The sequence below is a fragment of the Alnus glutinosa genome, chromosome 9 (assembly GCF_958979055.1).
Source record: "Alnus glutinosa chromosome 9, dhAlnGlut1.1, whole genome shotgun sequence".
NCBI classification, from domain to species: domain Eukaryota; kingdom Viridiplantae; phylum Streptophyta; class Magnoliopsida; order Fagales; family Betulaceae; genus Alnus; species Alnus glutinosa.
In genome coordinates, this window is record NC_084894.1 from 18,398,818 (window position 1) to 18,417,951 (window position 19,134).

General features: G+C 40.1%; 1 protein-coding gene across 1 annotated transcript; it reads right to left on the reverse strand.

Annotated features, from left to right (window-relative positions):
* Positions 1 to 750: 750 nt before the first annotated feature.
* LOC133876827 (serine/threonine-protein kinase GRIK2-like) lies at positions 751 to 19,082 on the reverse strand. Its single transcript, XM_062315068.1, has 13 exons — positions 18,485 to 19,082; positions 18,039 to 18,234; positions 17,461 to 17,845; positions 16,236 to 16,310; positions 16,084 to 16,128; positions 15,702 to 15,776; positions 15,009 to 15,096; positions 14,724 to 14,848; positions 14,044 to 14,139; positions 1,813 to 1,879; positions 1,587 to 1,702; positions 1,410 to 1,488; positions 751 to 1,256 (listed from the first exon to the last, which is right to left on the reverse strand). Exons 3-13 carry the CDS (start codon positions 17,779 to 17,781, stop codon positions 1,093 to 1,095), a joined length of 1,251 nt encoding a protein of 416 aa, XP_062171052.1. The 5' UTR covers positions 17,782 to 17,845; positions 18,039 to 18,234; positions 18,485 to 19,082; the 3' UTR covers positions 751 to 1,092.
* Positions 19,083 to 19,134: the final 52 nt, after the last annotated feature.

Sequence of the window (19,134 nt, forward strand, 5' to 3'; positions counted from 1 at the left end):
CTTTAAATATTGATCAACATGGAGACATTATTCAATAGTGTAAGTACACTTAATGAAAAAAATCCTCCCAACATTATTGGTTGAGGTCCGAATTTCTTAATTAACCTAGTGCTTGAGTGAAAGATCATTCAAAGTATTTAGTATTTACTCGTGTGTTGGCATAATATAACATAATATAATCCTGAAGTTAATTGTACGCATAAATTTTATATGTCCTCTTTCATGAGGATGGTTTAAAATAAATTTTGATAGTTCTAGACCTAAAGACGATAAATGTGAATTGAGATTTGTTATTTGTAATAACCCATGTATACCCGTTACGGCACTCGGTAAAAATAAGTAATGCTAAACGTCACACCACGTTAGACAAAATTAGTAAACTATTGTACGATTGTCACACAACTTGATGATGTGACATTAAAAATTAACAGATAGATAAGCACATGTAAAAAAATAATAATAACAATTAAATAACAGTCTACTAAATAGCATTACTCATAATTCAATATATAAGTAAATCATATTCACAAAGAACCAAATCAAGCAATTGGTTTCACTACTTCATTACATTACGATTATTCTTCATCGACACAAGTATGCAATCCTATTTCTTCTACTTATTTACATTCGATTTTATTAGATAATATTTATAGCAGAAGTTATAGAAACTATATCCACCAAATCATCTCTAATAATAATAATAATAATAACAAAAACAATCCACCAAAGCATAAAAAAAAAGTAAACAGCTACTCTGAAGCCCAATTAAACATTGATCCTATCTAAGTTGAGACTCATTACTCAATTCTGAATACCGTTTCATATATCCTACAATATGAAATGAGTTTCTCAATCAAATCACTCAAAAACAATATTTGAGATGCAGGACTGGTTCTCTTCACATCATGACAAAATCCCCAATTCACAAGCACTAAAATCCTAATCACCAACTCACTTTTGGGCTTTTATCTACTCCAGAAACTTTTCCTTGAAACGGCACGTCATGATTTGCCTCCTTTCCAGTCAGATTGACGCGTCAACAAGGAGAAAAAGAAAATAGCTGTTCTACTTTACAAAACCTAAGAAAACAATTTAGTCAGTAGGGGTTATGTGAGTATCATTATTGCTCCCATCGGTTTCTTCCCTCTGCGGCCTCTTACGTTTGCACCAACATGAATGCTGAGGAATTGGCCCATCTTCCCCAACAACCCAGCTATGCTCCCCAACACCCTTCAATGTCATTCTCCTGTTTGGTTCTGCGAAAGACAATGTTTAAGTTCAATTGCGGATCTATCATAATAAAAGAGACAAGAAAGACGTGGGAAAGCTTCGAGGGAATTCGGAATTCGGGAATTTCATAGGCATGGCCGGATATGACAAAATGTTGGTAATCAATACATTCCACTGACCTTTGCAAAGAAGCCCCTCTAGCAAGTTCTTCAGCTCTGGGTTCATATCATCCGGGAGAACCAAGGGGTTATTTACAATCTGGAGAAGGAAAGACCACTTAGACAATTCTACAAAACACAGGGCCTTGAGAGTAGAAAATGGAAGTCACCAGAAATATAGAAGCAAATTTTATGCACCTTCTCATATGTATCCTGCAGGGTCTCCCCGAGAAATGGATATTGACCCAGAATCATACAGTACAAAGTAACTCCCACGGCCCACGTGTCTGCAGCTTTGCCGTGATAGGTTAGACCTGTTGAAGAGGAAGAAAAAAAAAAAAAAAAAGACATGGTAACTACATCCCACGTCAATTAATTTCAATGTCACTAGGCATATATTTCAAACTTGAGAGAGAACCCTAACCAAGACAGCACTCGGGGGCAGTGAAAACAGGAGTCCCAGGGGAGCGACGGAGCTCATCATTATCATCCTGCAAATGAAACCAATAAAAGGAGAAATTGAGACATACTGTCAATGTCCTATATGTGACAAATGACATGGTTTAAGTAGAAACGTGACTATTTCTCTTGCTAAAAACATGTCCAGTGCTAATGTTTGTGAGATCCCAATACAAAGGGTTTAAAGTAGCCTTTCTTCTGTCTTTTGAGTTTTTTCAGGTGTTCTTCCTTTGATTTCTGTTTTTCTTTTGTTTTTGTATCATTGCATACTCTCAGTATGCTTAGAGGCGCTTTTATGCTTTTTTAATGCTAATTCTTTTCTAACCTATCAAAACAAAAACAAAAAATTAAGAACTACAACTCTGCTCCCACATGGAGCTCAATTAGAAAGACATTTATACTAACTAATTTGAAAATACAATTTTATAAGAGCATTCCCAACAACTTCCCTATAACCCCTTCCCTTCCCTACATATAGGAAAAATGTAACAAAAAATCACAAAAAATCACCCACAGCAAATACTCTATCGATTCCCTAAGCATTGGGAATGCTACAGTTAAACTCAATGTGTAGAGAACCAAAAGAGCTTTCCTACCCATTATTTAAATACAAAATATTTTTATTTGAGGTAATTACCTTTTCCCCCATGAACTACAACTTTTGCGCAAAGCCCTCACAAACTACCAACTCGACCAAAATAGAGCATTCAACTACCAAAGACAACCATTTTCCCCCCTTCCGTCAGTCAGAGGGGTTGAAACAAACGGTCAACGGGTCACGTGACCGTCACATGCCGTTTTACCCTCATTTTCTTTCTCTTTTCCCCCCATGAACTACCACCATCTTCCAACATGCCCCCATGTCAAATGGCACATGACGGTCACGTGACCTGTTAACCGTTTGTTTTAACCCCTTTAACTAACGGAAGGGGGGAAAAAAGTTGTCATTGGTAGTTGAATGCTCTATTTTGGTCGAGTTGGTAGTTTGTGGGGGCTCTGCGCAAGAGTTGGTAGTTCATGAGGAGAAAAGGTAATTACCCATTTTTCTTTCCTCTCATCTTTCATCTTTTTGCCTTTTATTGGGAAATGTGTTAGAATTTTGTGAAAAATATGAGGGTAGGTACAAACTTATATTTGTAAAAAAAGAATATTTAATTGAAATAAGGAAAGATAAGGGAAGCTATTGTGAAATGTATTTGGATAGAGAAGTAAAAAGTAGTTTTGTTCTCTAAATTTAAGGAAAACCAGAGAGAAGTTGCTGTGAATACTCTAACAAGACAGTTCCACCACATCATAGTAACAAAAATTTTAGAAGCATGTTTTGCAAATGCAATGCTTGCCAATGAAAAGGGCAGGGGAAGGAAGGTGGGTCAATATTAAAGCAGCCCAAAAGAACATCAAAAGAAGGCATGTTTGTCAAAGACCTTTATTAAATTGATGTAACTAAGCTCAAATCAATTCTACTAAGCTTAAATCCAAAGTAGTTGGATGCAACTACATGGATTTCCAAAGTAATAGGAATCGGCTACATCGATCCTCCTCCATTCAATCTTGTCAAGATTCTATACTCAAATTACATTTTTAAAAATCACGCCATTTCAAACTATTTCTATCCACTTAATCCTTTTCGCTATCAACTCACTCTTTCACACAGGCACACACATATGTCTTCACTGCACATGCAAACCATCTCAATTCTCAAGTATCTTCCCCTCTTCCCCTCCAACTGATGCCACTTTGAAAGGACATTTTCATTCTCATTCGTATCTTTGCCCATGTAACCATTGATCCACTATAACATCCTTATCTCAGCTACTTTCATGAAATTAATAATTCACCAACATCAATAGGTGAAATAATGACACATGTGGCTATGGAAAACAACATAGGCCTTGATGGCAACAGTCATATTCCAAGAAATCCAATTGACCCAATTGACTACATTTAGAATGGTAGCAACTACTTTTATTGATGCAAGGGGCACGCAACCTAAAGACACATGACATGTTCTTCTCTAATTTCACCAAAACCAATAGGTGAAATAATGACACATGCAGCAATGGAAAACACCATAGGCCTTGATGGCAACAGTCATATTCCAAGAAATCCAATTGACAACATTTAGAATGGTAGCAACTACTTTTATTGATAAGTAAAGGAAATGTATTAAAAGTGCAAGGGGCACGCAACCTAAGTGCACATGATGTATACAAGAGAATAACACCCAACTAGGTCAAGAAAGATGAAAGAGAGCACAAAAATCTACAAAGCCAGAGATATTGAGAAGGACATTAACATAGATCCACTCGAAGAGTGATTTTAGAAACCAAAGTTGTAGCTCCTAACTCGTCTTCTCGCAATCTTCGAAACTTCAAGCATTTCTTTTTCTCCAAATGCACCACATCAAACAAGAACATATTACATTCCCCACAATGTCTAAATCATACCAACAAAACCTTCATTTCCAGCACACCAAGAGCTCCACCACCTGTCCCGGCATAACCCACTCTACTCCAAACATTTGAAACACCAAATTCCACAATCTCTCACAATATCACAGTGAAGAAGTGGGGTAGCAACTGCTATATTTAGAACTCCCTCCCTCAGCGAGTCATTTTGGGAAAGTTGGCTGCTTAAGCTTGACCCTTTACTACTTTGAAGTATAATCTCTCATCAATGAGTTAGTCAGTGTCCAAAGCTTTTAAGTTTTATTCTTAATCCCTGGACCATGCTTACAAGTACTATCAAATTATAAGTAGCCATCACAGCTTAAACATCCAACACCATGACTCCTGTTTGCACCAACCCCCCCCCCCCCCCCCCCCCCTTCTCCAGGTAGTAGTCCTAAGTAAACTCTATATCCAGGAAACCAAGCATCCTGCTCCATGAAATCTTGTAGATTTTAATCATATAACACTTACATTCCATTACTCAAATTTCATTTCTAAATTAGGTTCTAAAACTAGCGTGTGAAAAAAACTAATGCTAAACTTATAAATTTTAAAGGAAAGAAATGAATGAACAACATAGAAAATTTTCAATTACATTTTCTCGGCTATTTTACTTGAAGACATGTACTTAATAGGTGTCAATACATGAACACAAATTAAATTCTGTATGGTTAAACTATGAAAGGAGAAACATGGAGGTTTGCAATACATATATATGTCTACATCAGGGGCAAGAGGACAGCGGGAATTAAATAGACTGGCTTGGTCTATTAATTATGAGAAGAGGGTACAATCTGTTAGAGGCCGACACAGGGGAATGGGCTCATCTCGCTTTTTATGAAGCCTAAAATCTTAACGTGGAACGTCAGAGGGATTAATGAGATTAAGAAAAGGTTGGAGATTAGGGGGCTACTAAGTGATTGGAAGGCGAATGTTGTATGCTTAGTGGAGACAAAGATGGCAGTTATATCAAGGGAGGTGGTGCGGAGTTTATATATATATTGGTTCTCTATGGGAGCAAGTGGAGCGTCGCCGCCGGGGGGGGGGGGGGGGGGGGGGGTGTTAGTTAATGTCGAATAGACGGGTGGTGGAGAAAGTGGAGTGTGTAGGAAGATTTACAGTTGCTTGTTCTCTGCGCAATACTGGTGATAATGTTGTATGGGCATTTGGGGGGGTGTATGGTCCGAATGATGATAGGTATATGAGGGATCTGTGGGATGAGTTAGCTGAATTGATGAGTTGGTGGGAGATGCCATGGTGTATTGGGGGAGATTTTAATGTGGTTTGTTTTCCAAGTAGGTTAGGTGTTTCCAACTTTTTTGCAGCAATGGAAGAGTTTTCAGACTTCATATTCATGCAAAATTTGGTGGATCTACCACTTGAAGGTGGCCGGTCAAATAATCAGGAAAATCAAACATGGTCTAAAATTGATAGATTCTTAATTTCTCCATAGTGGGAAGAACGTTTTCCTGAAGTGACATAGAGGAGATTGCCAAGACTTCTATCCGATCACTTTCCTTTGCTGTTGGATTGTGGGGCGCCAGGAAGAGGGAGCAGGTATTTTAAATTTGAAAACATGTGGCTGAAATCGGATGGTTTTATAGATCAAGTTAAAACTTGGTGGTTGTCCTGTGAGTTTTCTGGATTACCAAGTTACATTTTGGGTAGTAAGTTGAAGGCTTTGAAGACGGATTTGAAAAAATGGAATGAGAAAGTGTTTGGTGATGTAGGGAAGAAAAAGAATGAGTTATTGGAAGGCATTCGAGAGCTAGACTTAGTTGAAGAGTGCCATTGTTTAGAGGAGGACGAAAGGGTTTGAAAGATAGATTTGTCAAGAGAGATGGAGAAAACTCTTCTATTTGAGGAAATGAACTGAAGACAGAAATCACGAGTTTTGTGGCTGAAGGAGGGGGACAAGAACACAAAATTTTTTCACAGGGTAGCCAACTTACATCGTAAATTCAATCATATTGACTCTTTGAATATAAATGGTGCAACATCCAAGAATCCTGTGGAGATCCAGGAGCATATAGTCCAGTATTACAACAAACTGTATTTTGAGCAATGTTCTTGGAGGCCAAGGGTGAATGGTTTATCTTTCCTATCCATTGATCCGGATGAAAGTATTTGGTTAGAAAGAGAGTTTGAGGAGAACGAGATGTGGGATGTGGTAAAGGATTTGAATGGAGATAAGGCTCCGAGACCAGACGGCTTCACAATGGCTTTCTTTCAGAAGTGTTGGGAAATTGTAAAAAATGATCTTATGGCTATTTTTGCATAATTTCATAATCGAGGTCAGTTTGAAAAGAGTCTAAGTGCTACTTTTGTTTCTCTAATTTCAAAGAAGACTTGTGCTATGGATGTGAAAGATTTTCGCCCCATTAGTTTTTTTTGGGGGGGGATGTATGATTATTTCCATAGTTCTAACGAACAGGTTTAAGTCAGTATTGGGAAATATTATCTCAAACACACAGAACGCATTTATTGACGATCGACAAATTTTGGATTCAGTGCTTGTTGCTAATGAATGCTTGGATAGTCAAATTCGATCGGGGAAATCTAGGGTGCTGTGTAAGCTGGATTTGGAAAAGGCATATGATCATGTGAATTGAGACTTCTTGCTCTATATGCTGCAGCGGTGTGATTTTGGGGAGAAATGGAGGGCTTGGATGTGATTTTGTAGTTCTACAGTGAGATTTTCTATTCTTGTGAATAGAACCCCCTCGGGTTTTTTTATTAACACTTGTGGGTTGTGACAAAGGAATCTACTTTCACCTTTATTGTTTGTGGTGGTTATGGAGGCTTTGAGCCGAATGTTGATTGTTGCAATGGATCAGGGTCATTTGACAAGGTTTTCAATGGGACTTAGGAATTCTGAAGCTTTAGTTGTGAATCATTTACTGTTTGCTGATGACACATTAATTTTTTGTGGTGCGCAAGAACAAATTCGACATATGCGATGTATCTTCTTATGTTTTGAGGCAGCTTCAGGATTGATGATTAATTTAGGAAAATTAGAAATTGTTCCTATTGGAGAGGTAGAGGATGTCGTAGGGTTGGCTCAACTCATTGGATGTCAGGTCGCATCTTTGCCTATGAAATACTTGGGTTTGCCGTTGGGTGCTTCTTATAAAGCTGTGCCTATTTGGAATGATATCGTTGAGAAAATGCAACGAAGGTTGGCTGGATGGAAGCGAATGTATTTGTCAAAGGGTGGTCGGCTGACTCTTCTTAAAAGTACTCTTTCCAGCCTTCCAACGTATTACTTGTCATTGTTCCATATTCCAGTGGGCATGGCTAATCGTCTTGATAAACTTCAAAGGGATTTTTTTCAGAGTGGCATTGGAGATGAGGCCAAATTTCATTTAATGAATTGGAACAAGATCTGTACTCCATTTTTTTTTTTTGATAAGTAAGAAGACTTTATTAATGAAAGCGTAAGAAGCCCCTACGTATACAGGAAGTATACACAGGAACAACCAAAGCTAACCCACAAAAACCCAACAGAACCAACAAAACCTAAACCCCCAAAATCAAAGAAAAACCACAAAACAAACTACAATAGAATCCAAGTAAGATACTAAACAACCCACCACCTACCAAAGCACACAAACCTACATCATGTGTGCCTTGCCTTTCCTACTCCTAGAGGGATCTTTCACAGCACCATAATTGATGGACCTATGCAAATTAAGTAGCTCCCTTTTTCCTTTAGACTTTTGGCGCGCAATCATCTTCTCCCGCTGAAAATCTTCTTCCATGGCATCCCTAATTGCCAAGGCCTCCTCCCCAAAAGCCCCTTCCAATGCCCAATCCAAGGGCACTCCCTCCCGATAATCATCTTCCTCCTCCCAAACTATGATCTCTCCGTTATGATCAAAACTGACAGGTCAATTCCGAAATTGGAAGAAACCATTTCCCTCAACGGAACGAGGAATGATGCAGCCACTCGGAGGAGAGGAAGGTCCTGCTACCCCGACGCCCTTGACCTCCCGTGGCAAAACGGGAGGAACATAACCAATCGGGTGAAGATTGAGAAATCCCTTCCTAAATAGACCCTGTTTTGCTGAAGTCTCTGTCTTCTTTTTCGCATGAAACTCTCCACTTGTATCCTTAAAAAGAGCAGGTTCTGCAGATAGCTTCAAAGCTTCCAAAGTGTCTGATAAAATCCCATCATTCCATAACACAGAATGCCCTACCCTGAGCTTCCTAGCCCTCCTGTAATAATGCTGAAAAGGGCGACTTTGCAGCAAGGGGGAGGGGGAAGAACGAATCTTCTTCCCCAACTCAGAGGCCCCTGAGGGAGAAGGAATAGTTGAGACGGAGAGCTCTGCACCACACAAAAGCCCAGTCAACGCCGGAGGGGCAACCAAAGTCGCCGGAGACGGCATCTCCGCAGTCGGCAGAGGTGGGAAGATAAACGGAGGAGCCGACTTAACCAGAGACGACCCACCCCTAGGTCTATCTTCGCACAAAGGATCCCCAAAGGGAAACTCCATCATCGACTCCGGCAAAATGTCTTCGCACAGCCTAGAAAAGGCCACCAGCGTCGTCTCCGGCATGAAACTTGACGACCGGGAGGATCTGGGTTTTGGCATGAGACGACCCAAACGCAAGCCCTTTCGTCTCAATCCATACCTTGCAAGCCAGCCCAAAAGCTTCTTAGCAACCCGGCCCAAAACCGTGTTGAACCCTATGACCCGCTTACTCCACGTGCGCAACTTTGAAATTTCAAATTTCAAACTCGCATGTGGAAGATAAGTCTTACCCAGCGGACGGAGAGGCTAGTCCTTACCCAACAGATCAAACGAAGAAGACTCCAAGGTAGAACAGTCCAACGCCAACCTCATATCTGCATCTAACACCCTCACCACAAGTAGAATGTCAAGATCACACTATTCCACCGGCGTAACCTTTCTTCCGAAAAAACAATCCCCCACGATAGGCACCTTCTTCACGACAACGGCCGAGCCTGCCTTCAACACCTCCATAAAGGAGGGCCCCTTCGTGAAAGGAACCAAACTCGGCCATGCCTTTACTTCCTTCCCCTTATTCTCCACCGACTCATGCAAGGGCCACTAAAGCAGAGAAGGAACTGTGGCCTTTCTCAACTCGTCGGAGAATTTGATCCAACCCCACCCTCCACATCCCTCAGGGATCAGTATAAACCCTTTCCGGCCACCCATCCCGAATGATGCTGCCTCTAAGAAACGGCCGGCTTGGTTACACCATCTTCGAGCAATCAAGACTCTCAATCCTTCTCTGAAAGATTTGATGAAGACTTAATCTTCCGGATAACCCACGAGATTCTCCAACGTCGAAGCCAACCACTCAGAACATGAAGAACTAATGAAAATTTCGCTAGAGAAGCTTTTTCTCTTCTCCCCCACCCTCAGCGTCGACGCCCCATCCAAAACCGAGAATATATAAGTCTTCGACTCCACGATAAAACTTATCTCCATCTCAAAAACACCCAGAACCCAAGCGGCCGACCCGGAGGATGTTCACATTTTTGACAGAAAAGAGCCACACAGTCACGAGACCCACCGGCTGACGCTCCTACGCGAGCTACTAGCGCGACCCACAAACACCTGATGCTCAAAACACTATCCCCGCACAACAACCAGACGTCTGGTAGGCGAAACAAGGCAAACCCCTAGAGTAACACGCTCTCACGCGCCGCCGCTAGGGCAGAGAGAGAGAGCATTTACCCATTCTCTATACTTGCTTTACCCTAGGTTTTGTGATTTAGTGCAAGTTGAAATAGCAGAACAAGAAAAAAGAGAGAAGTTTCTCTATACTCCATTACATTCAGGTGGATTGGGAGTTCACAATTTCATCCAGATTATTGTTTTTTTTTTATAAGTTAACAAAAATTTATTAAAGAAAGCGTAAAGCGCCCTTAAGTACACAAATAGTATACAGAGGAACAACCAAAACTAACCCGCAAAAGCCCAACAAAACCCACATAAACCCTAGAACCCACCAAGGCACACAATCCTACGTCATGTGAGCCTTGCCTTTCCTACGCCTAGATGAAGCTTTAAAGTCGCCATAATTGATGGAGCTTTGCAAATTCAGGAGCTCCCTCTTGCTTTTGGACTACTGGCAAGCTATCATCTTGTCCCGTTGAAATTCTTTTTCCATGGCATCCCGAATAGCCAAGGCATCCTCCCCAAAAGCACAATCCAACGCCCAATCCAAGGGCAATCCATCCCAAAAATCAACGTCCTCCTCCAAACCACAATCTCCCCGGTGTGATCAAAACCGACATGCCAATCCCGAGATTGGGAGAATCTATTTCCCTCGACAGAAGAAGGAATGATGCAACCACTAGAAGGGGAGGTAGGTCCTACCACCTCGACATCGTTGACCTCCCGAAGCGAAGCGAGGGTGACTGTCACAGACAGGTGAGGGTTGAGAAACCCCTTCCTAAGTAAGGCCTGCTTCACTGGAGGCTCTACAACCACCTTCGCTGGAGGCTTTGCAACCGTAACCTTATTAACAACAAAGCCGACAGTCGTCTTCGAGGCTTCCAGAGAATATGATAATAACCCATCATTTCACTTCACCGAATGACCTTCCCTAAGCTCCCTAGCCCTCCAATAATATTGCTAAAAAGATTTGGAATTTTGCAGCAAGGGGAGGAAAGAATGAATCTTCTCCCCCAACTCAGAAGCTCCTGAGAGGGGAGGATTGAAGTCGGAAGGCTCAACACCACATGAGCAACTGAAAAAGCCAGAGCTCACAAACAGCCTAGCCGGAGCCGAGGGAGCAACTAGAGTCACCGGAGGCGGCATCTCCGGAGGCGGCAAGGGGGGGGGGAAGGTGAAAGGGGGAGACGACTTGACTAGAGAGATTGCTGGATGACGACTAGACGACCCCCCCCCCCCCAAGAGAAAACAATCCCATAAACACCTCAGAAGATATCTCCAGCGTCATCTCCGGCATGAGTCTCGACGAACAGGAGACTTTGGATTTTGACAGGAAACGGCCCAAGCGAAGACCCGAGCGTTTATGGCCCAAGCCAGACCCGGCAAACTGGTCCAGAAGCTTTCCTATAGCCCGGCCCATGGCCAAGTTGAAACCAATGACCAACTTGCTCCACGTGCGCAAGTTTGAAATTTCGAATTTGAACGTGGGATCGACTTCTTGCCCAGCGGAAGATGAGGCTGGTCTTTGTCCAACAGATCAAGCGGAGGAGACTCCAAAGTGGAGCAATCCACCGCCGATCTAGAGTCTTCCTCTGCTAACCTCACCGCTAGGTCTAGAGCACACGGCTCCGCCGGCGATGTCTTCACCCTGGAATGATGACCCCCCATGGTGGGCAACGCCTTTGCAGCAATGACCAAATCCGACCTCAACACCTCTGCAAAAGAAGGCCCCGTCCACTTTGGAGCCAAACCCAAACTTGGCCATTCTTCCTTCCCATCCTTCTTGTCCGGCGCAGACGAGGAACCAAACCTACATTCCACTATGGCAGAGAGGTATTCTGCGGCCTTTCCCAGCTCGCCAAAGAATTTGTGCCACCCCCACCCTCCACAACCCTCACGATCAAATAAACCCTTTTTGACTGCCCATCCCGAAAGCTGCCACCTCTAGGAATCGGCCAACTTTGTTACCACCTCTTCAAGCAATCATGATTTTCGATCCTCCTTCCCTGAAGGACTTAACAAATTCTTGCTCTTCCAGGAAACCCAATAGCGCTTCCAACGTCGACGCAAGCCACTCGAAACACTAGGTACTCATTATGACCTCGCCGAAAAAATTCTTTCTCTTCTCCACCCTCAGCGCTGACACCCCATCCAAAACCGAGAAGACAAGACTTCGACTCCATTGAAAATCTCTTATCCATCGCATGACACACCGAACGGCCAAACAAAAATGATTCACATCGTCGCCGGAAGAGAAATCCACCCAACCATAAAAACCACCGGCTGACTCCCCTACGTGAATCGCGACCCAAAGAACTGGAAAAACAAAGTTCAAACCCCAAACAACAAACGAGAGACTAGGAGGTGGAAAGGAAACGAACCCCTAGCTTATTTCACCCAGTTTAATCAAGTTTTTCTGGGGAAATGGTTATGGCAGTATGGTAAGGAGAGAGAGGCATTATGGCGATTGGTGATTGACGTCAAATTTAAGAGTCTAAAGGGTGGGTGGTGTTCAAAAGAGGTGTTGGGTAATTTTGGAGGGGGTGTGTGGAAACATATTAGGAGGGGGTGGGATAAGTTTAGCAACTTTGTTCGTTTTGAGGTTGGGGATGGATCTCATGCAAGTTTTTGGCATGATTGGTGGTGTGGGGAGAAATCTTTGAAGCAATGTTTTCCAAATTTGTTAGTATTGTTAGGAATAAAGATGCGATGGTGGAAGAAAACTTGGTTGTTCAAAATGGAGTTATTCAGTGGAATGTTATTTTTACACGTCAAGTTCTGGATTGGGAAATGGAGATGGTACTTTCTTTCTTCACTCGGCTTTATTCTATTTCGGTTTGACACAGAGAGGATGACAGGTTAATTTGGAACCTTTCCAAAAGGGGTTTATTTGAAGTGAAGTCCTATTATGAAGTGTTAAATAGGAAATATAGCCCTTCATTTCCATGGAAGAGTATCTGGTATGTTAAGGCTCTGACAAGGGTGGCTTTCTTTGTATGGACAGCAGCTTTAGGTAAAATTTTAACGCATGACAATTTGCGAAAGCGGAAAGTCGTGGTGATAGTGGTGTTGTATGTGTAAAAAGAGTGAGGAGTCAATAGAACATTTATTACTTCATTGCGAAGTTGCCCGAGATCTATGGAGTTACATTCTTACTTTATTTGGAGTAGAGTGGGTTATGCCACGAATGATGCTGGAGTTATTGACTAGTTGGGGCGCGTCGTTTGGGTATGGTCTAGCAAAAGAAGTTTGGTGGTTAGCTCCTTTGTGTTTAATGTGGTGTGTTTGGCAGAAGCGAAATGCCCGAAACTTTGAAGATGTAGAGACATCGATGGTGGAACTAAGAAAGCGTTTACTCAACACGTTGTACATTTGGATAGCTTCTCAGCATAGCTTGAATGTTTTTATGCAGATTTTTTTAATTTATTTTATGTCCGTTCCTATTTGGGCTCTCTTGTATACTTCATGTGTATTAGGGTTGCACCCATCTGTGCTTTATTAATGAATTGGCATTACTTATCAAAAAATAAAAAATTCTTCCATATTGCACAACAATTTGCACTAAATCAATAGTTAGACCTTATCTCTCTAAAATGTCTGGTGAATCAGTCTTAAAATTGAATCTCTTTCATTGGGCTTTAGGGTTTTGTTGGGTGCTTTTGGCAAGTTAGCTTTGGTTGTTCCTGTATACTTAGGGGCACCTTACGCTTTTTCTAATAAAACTTTTCTTACTTATCAAAAAAAAAAACGAATCTCTTTCGGTTTGAAATATTAAAAATCTGAATTCTGCTATATAATAATAATACAAAAAAATAAAAAGCACGTCACAAGTGATCTTATCATTTTCCTGATAAATAATTTGAAATTTTATTTGTGAGAAACAACTTTAAGTCTTCAATAAAATACCACTCGTAGAAATATCAATAACTCCTCATTCATCAACACAGAGGGGGCAGAAGGGGGGAGGGGGAAGAACATTCCACCTTCATGCATATCATTTAAAAATACATATGATGGAATATTATCATAACCTTTTTCTTACCATTCCATGAAGCAATCCAAAAGAAATTAAGGAGGAAGCACTTTCATTACCTCAAATACCTGGCTGACACTGAAATCCCCAATCTTAACTGTACCGTTGCGAGTAACCAACAAATTATCAGGTTTAATATCCCCATGCACAATATTCTGCATTTTCCAAGGAAACATAATAAGATTCACCATAATTGAAGCCTAAAAACTTCACGAAAGGGAGAAAAAATGCCTAAGTAAATGCATATAATGTGTCCTGGATGCTCCAGTTCCATCTATGCCAAAATACTTCAGTGATGCATTTTACCAAATATTTTTATAAATATATAAACTAACGAGACAATAAACATTAATCACTCAAAAAAGTACTGCTACAACCCTGAAAACACCCCAACCATTTTATAAAAGCAGGAAGAATACTTGAAGTTCTTATAATTTAAAGTCTGATTATAAGATTTAAAAATCTACAGCATAACAACTGATGATAGAAGCATTGCTCTAAGCCGTTTTACTTGTAAAACACAATTATAGCTCATCAAAAACAAGGATATGAAATATCAGCAAGAACTAGAAGATTCTTCCTAACATTTTTATTTGCAAGTAACTGATGTTGATCCAAGCAATCACCTGACTCGTGCCAAAATCATACTCAAATGGATGGCATGAGACCAAAAAAGAGAGAGAGAGAGAGAGAGAGAGAGAGAGAGAGAAAGATCAAAAGTAGACTTTCAAGATCATACATGAGCATGGAGGTACATAAGCCCCGAAACTATATCCCGCAAGTACTTTTTTGCTGTGGCTTCTCCCAAGCCACCTGGCGGACCTGAACCCTCACAAACCCATTTGCCCTCCACATATTCAAGAACTAAACCAAAAAAAAAAAAAAAAAAAAAAGGTCAATTACATTAAGCAAAAATGCTAACCTTGTTCTTCAATACTCATATCTTCAGGAACAGTAAATATTGCAAAATAGAGCACATTGCTCAAACTGGAAATACGGAAACCAAAAAAGTAGCAAAATATACCCATGTAGAAGTGATCAGTGTTTGGGTCATCAATCACCTCGATGAGATTGACTATATTAGGATGATCCAACATTTTCATAATAAGAACCTGCAAGGAAAAAAGCAAATACGATATTCTCTGATAAGACTCATGCTTAAACATGAAAGAGCTAAATCAGCTTATGTAATCAACCACTGATTTACCTGACAAAAAAAGAATAAAAAGTCAACCATTGATATGTAAAGAAAAACCAATAGACAACGCATTATGCTCTTGTAAAATGAATTGTTGAACACTTTGTTCAAAAACAAAAATAAGTCTCAGTCTTGGAGATATCATAATTAGAAGAAGCATCAAAAGTTTTAAGCAGCCTAAGAAAAGAAATTTTTGTATATAGGTATGAGAATGATGATCCTGCACAACCACAAGATATGTACAAGAAGTTATATTTCAGCCCGACTTTGACAACAATAAACTGTAATGTGACCATGGTGAGCAAGAAAATTACTTTTTTTTTTTTTTATAAGTAAGAAAACTTTATATATAAGCGTAAGTCGCCCTTAAGTACACCGGGAGTATACACAGGAACAGCCAAAGCTAACCCATAAAAAGAAGAAAATTACTAAAGCATCAACCAAGTCAACAAGACAAATATGCAAGTTTTCCAATACAAAACAGCATAAATCACAAAATAAAAGACAAAGAGCAGATACCTCGCGAAACACATCAGTCATAGCAGTCTCTGAGGGTGCAACTCGTAGCTTTAACAAATGAGACTTATGAAAGGCCTGTCATTAAATTATGCTCATAAGATTACAAAGTGAAACCTCTATTTGGCGTGAACTTCTGAGTTATCCAAAAGAATACCAAATATTATGTTATTAATAAATCTAGAGGAACTTAATAACCTGGTACAGAACTAGCTTCACTCATTACTGTTTCCAATATTTTTTCTAATGGAGAAAAATTACATCACAATGGAAGTACAAATAGACTAACCCCAAATAAATTAAAATGACCAGAATACATCATCAGTACTACCCGATTTATAACCATAACATGCACAAGAAAGAACTCTTCTAAGAAAAACAGTACCTTAATTGCATAATGCTCTCCGTCTACACTGCTTCGATATAAAACCTGTTGCACATACAAGGAAAATGCTAAAGAAACAATACGAAAAATGCTAAAGAAATAACCCATTGATGCAAAAATATACAAAACAATGTCATCAAGATTATGCTTACCACTTTCCCATAGCTACCAGCACCAATCTTATACTCACGAACATACTCATTGACCATCTTATTGCCATTTTCATCCTGAAAAATGCATTGAAAATAAGTTTTAAAAAGAAATATTGATATGAGTAGAAAATGGCAAAGGGAACAACATAAAATTGAAATCCCATTGGGAAACTGTTAGAATATTTTTGAAATGCCACTTGGAGCTCTTAAGTGGTTCTAATCAGTGGAGTGTGAGCTTTTCTAGAGAAGTGTGTGACTGGGAAGTCGATGTCTTTGCTTCTTGTTTCAGGTGTTGCACTCAGTCAACGTAAGAAGAGGTAGTGAAGATAGGCAACGATGGGTCTCCTCCAAAAAAGGCTTGTTCAAGGTCGGGTCTTTCTTTAGCTCTCTGGCTTGCTCTGTGGGGAGTCACTTTCCTTGGAATAGTGTGTGGCGAACTCAGGCTCCTACGCAGATGGCTTATTTTGCGTGGTCGACGGCTCTAAATAAGATCCTTACAATGGATAACCTCAGGACGAGGCACGTTATTTTGATGGATAGATATTGCAAGTGCAAGCGAAACGGGGAATCGGTGGATCACCTTCTTCTTCACTGCGATGTGGCTTACTTCTATGGAGTGCTCTCTTTACTCGTTTTGTTTTGTCTTGGGTTATGCCTAGGAGAGTATTTGACTTCCATGCCTTCTTTGGTGTGTTTGGAAATAAATAAATAATAGGTGTTTCGAGGATTTGGAGAGGTCCTTTGACGATATTTTAGATTCGTTTTTTCATACTTTGTATCTTTGGACAGTGGCTTTTGTGTCCCCTTTGTCGCTTAGTTTTGGTGATTTTCTTGTTCGTTTTTTGCTTTCTAATTAGGTGTTTTCTCTTGTATACTTCTAGTGTACTTAGGGTGCCTTACACTTTTAATAAGACCAGTTTATTACTTATCAAAAAAAAAAAAATTGAAACATTCTTAATGAAATACAGCTACATGTATGAATCTTTACGAAGTGATTCGTTAATAAATGCAGTAATAAGCAGAATAAGATCCCCAATATCACAGTCAATTCAGAAAACTTCCATCTCTATACAACAAACTATCTTCATGTCAAAGTTTATGGTCAACCAAATTGTATTTGTATGTGACATAAGTGTCAAATAGCAAAAGGTTACCTTGCACACTTGTATAATTTTTAAAGAGCAAAAAGCTAAGTTTTCATCACACAAATAAGACCAAATTATACCTCTGTGCGAACAACTTTACGAGTTTCCTTGACAGGAAATTGCCTGCAAACCATTCCATTTTGTTCTCTGAACCTTAAAATCTCTTCAGAATGTTTGGTGCGGCTGTGCAACTCACCATCATCTCCATGAGTGGTATCGGTAACTTCACCATTGTATGAACAATCATCATCTTCTTCAATATCTTCATCCAACAACAAATCCAGGGAATGGTTATTATTGAAGCCTGAAGTTGGCCTTGGTTGTCGTTTGGGCCTTCTGCTAAAACCAAAGCCAAAGCAACCGCAGCAGCCTATCATTCTGGCAATAATCTTACTCAGCATGAGAAACTTGAACCTTGAAGTAGTTACTTTAATTATGAGCAACTCAACAAATATATCCCAACACCTGTAAAAAGGCATACCCTAAAATTAAAAAACCACAAATACCGTAACCCACTTCCAAGAAAAGCTACCCCGAACTAAATTTAACAAAAATGTTTCTTTTCAATCTTTAAGTAGTTTTCACAGCACAAATTTTGAGAAATTCAGCCGAAATCAAATGAATATACATTGTGCCACTTAGAACGAAGAATGAAAACCTGATTTACAGGAGGAGGAGAGGGCTCCAAGCCCGAATCAGCTTGGTTATTGTAACGGATGCCATTCAGCCAAATGAAAGGAACAACTTATGTTATTGAACCCATTACCATTCAGAGCCAACATCTTTACAGCTCCAGTTTATAGCAACAAATGCAGGGTCAAACCACACCCTTCCCCAGCACTCAACACGTTGACCTTTTCAATTATTAAAAAAGCAAAAAAAAAAAAAAAAGAAGAAGAAGAAGAAGAGAGACAACGAAATTAAAATTAAAATAATAAAAGTTGATAATTTAACCAACAGAAAACTAATAAAATAACACGTCAAATTAAAAGAAAAAATTTGCATAGAAATTTCAGACCCAAAAGGCACGAAAAACAATTACAAAATGTATTCGAAAATTGAGCATATCCATAACAGTATATAATCAAAATTCAAAACCCTAACCTTCTCTTCTCCCAAACTTGTCAAAGCCAAAAATTTCCACCGAAAAGAAAAACCCTCGGGAACAACATTCAAAGCCCCTAGATTGAAATCCAACTCTCCAAATAGAAATAAATTAAACAACCGACTGCGAAAAAATGAAAACCCTAGTTTGCTTCAGAAAAGCGGGAAATCGGATGAAAAGAAGCGAAAATAGGGCTACCCAAAGAAGTTGAGGATTAAGGATCTGAGGATCGAAACCCTAGGTGAGGAAACAAATATTTTAAAGCGAGAATTTGGAAACGATGATCTGGGGAAAATGGAAGGTTTAGGAAGATTTTTAAATTTTGAAGTACCGGGGATATATTGGGAAATAGGGATTATAATAGGGAATATCGGTGGCCGGCCATATGTAGGAGACAAAAATAGGAAAACTTGAAGCGCGTCCGAAGAAGAAGCAGCAGCGGAAGGCTCTCCTCTCAGGTACTACGTAAAGGAAACCCTCTGCTGGCCATTTATGGTTGTTTGAGGTACAACACTCGGGCGAGGTCAGAACGGTTTTCCAACACTTTGTCGGGTCGGTTCGAACATGGGGAGCTACACCTACCGGGGGGTTGAGCCGGGCCACGTTCTTCCGTATTCCTTTTATGGGTTTTTGTTTTACTTCTTTATTT

Coding starts and splice junctions, on each gene's coding strand:
- LOC133876827 (XM_062315068.1), bottom strand. CDS start 17,781: ATGCTGAGTAAGATTATTGCCAGAATGATAGGCTGCTGCGGTTGCTTT. Junction 1,880..14,043: donor GTGTCAGCCAGGTATTTGAG/GTAATGAAAGTG, acceptor TTTCATTTGCAG/GATGATAATGATGAGCTCCG. Junction 1,257..1,409: donor AGAGGGGCTTCTTTGCAAAG/GTCAGTGGAATG, acceptor TGTCTTTCGCAG/AACCAAACAGGAGAATGACA.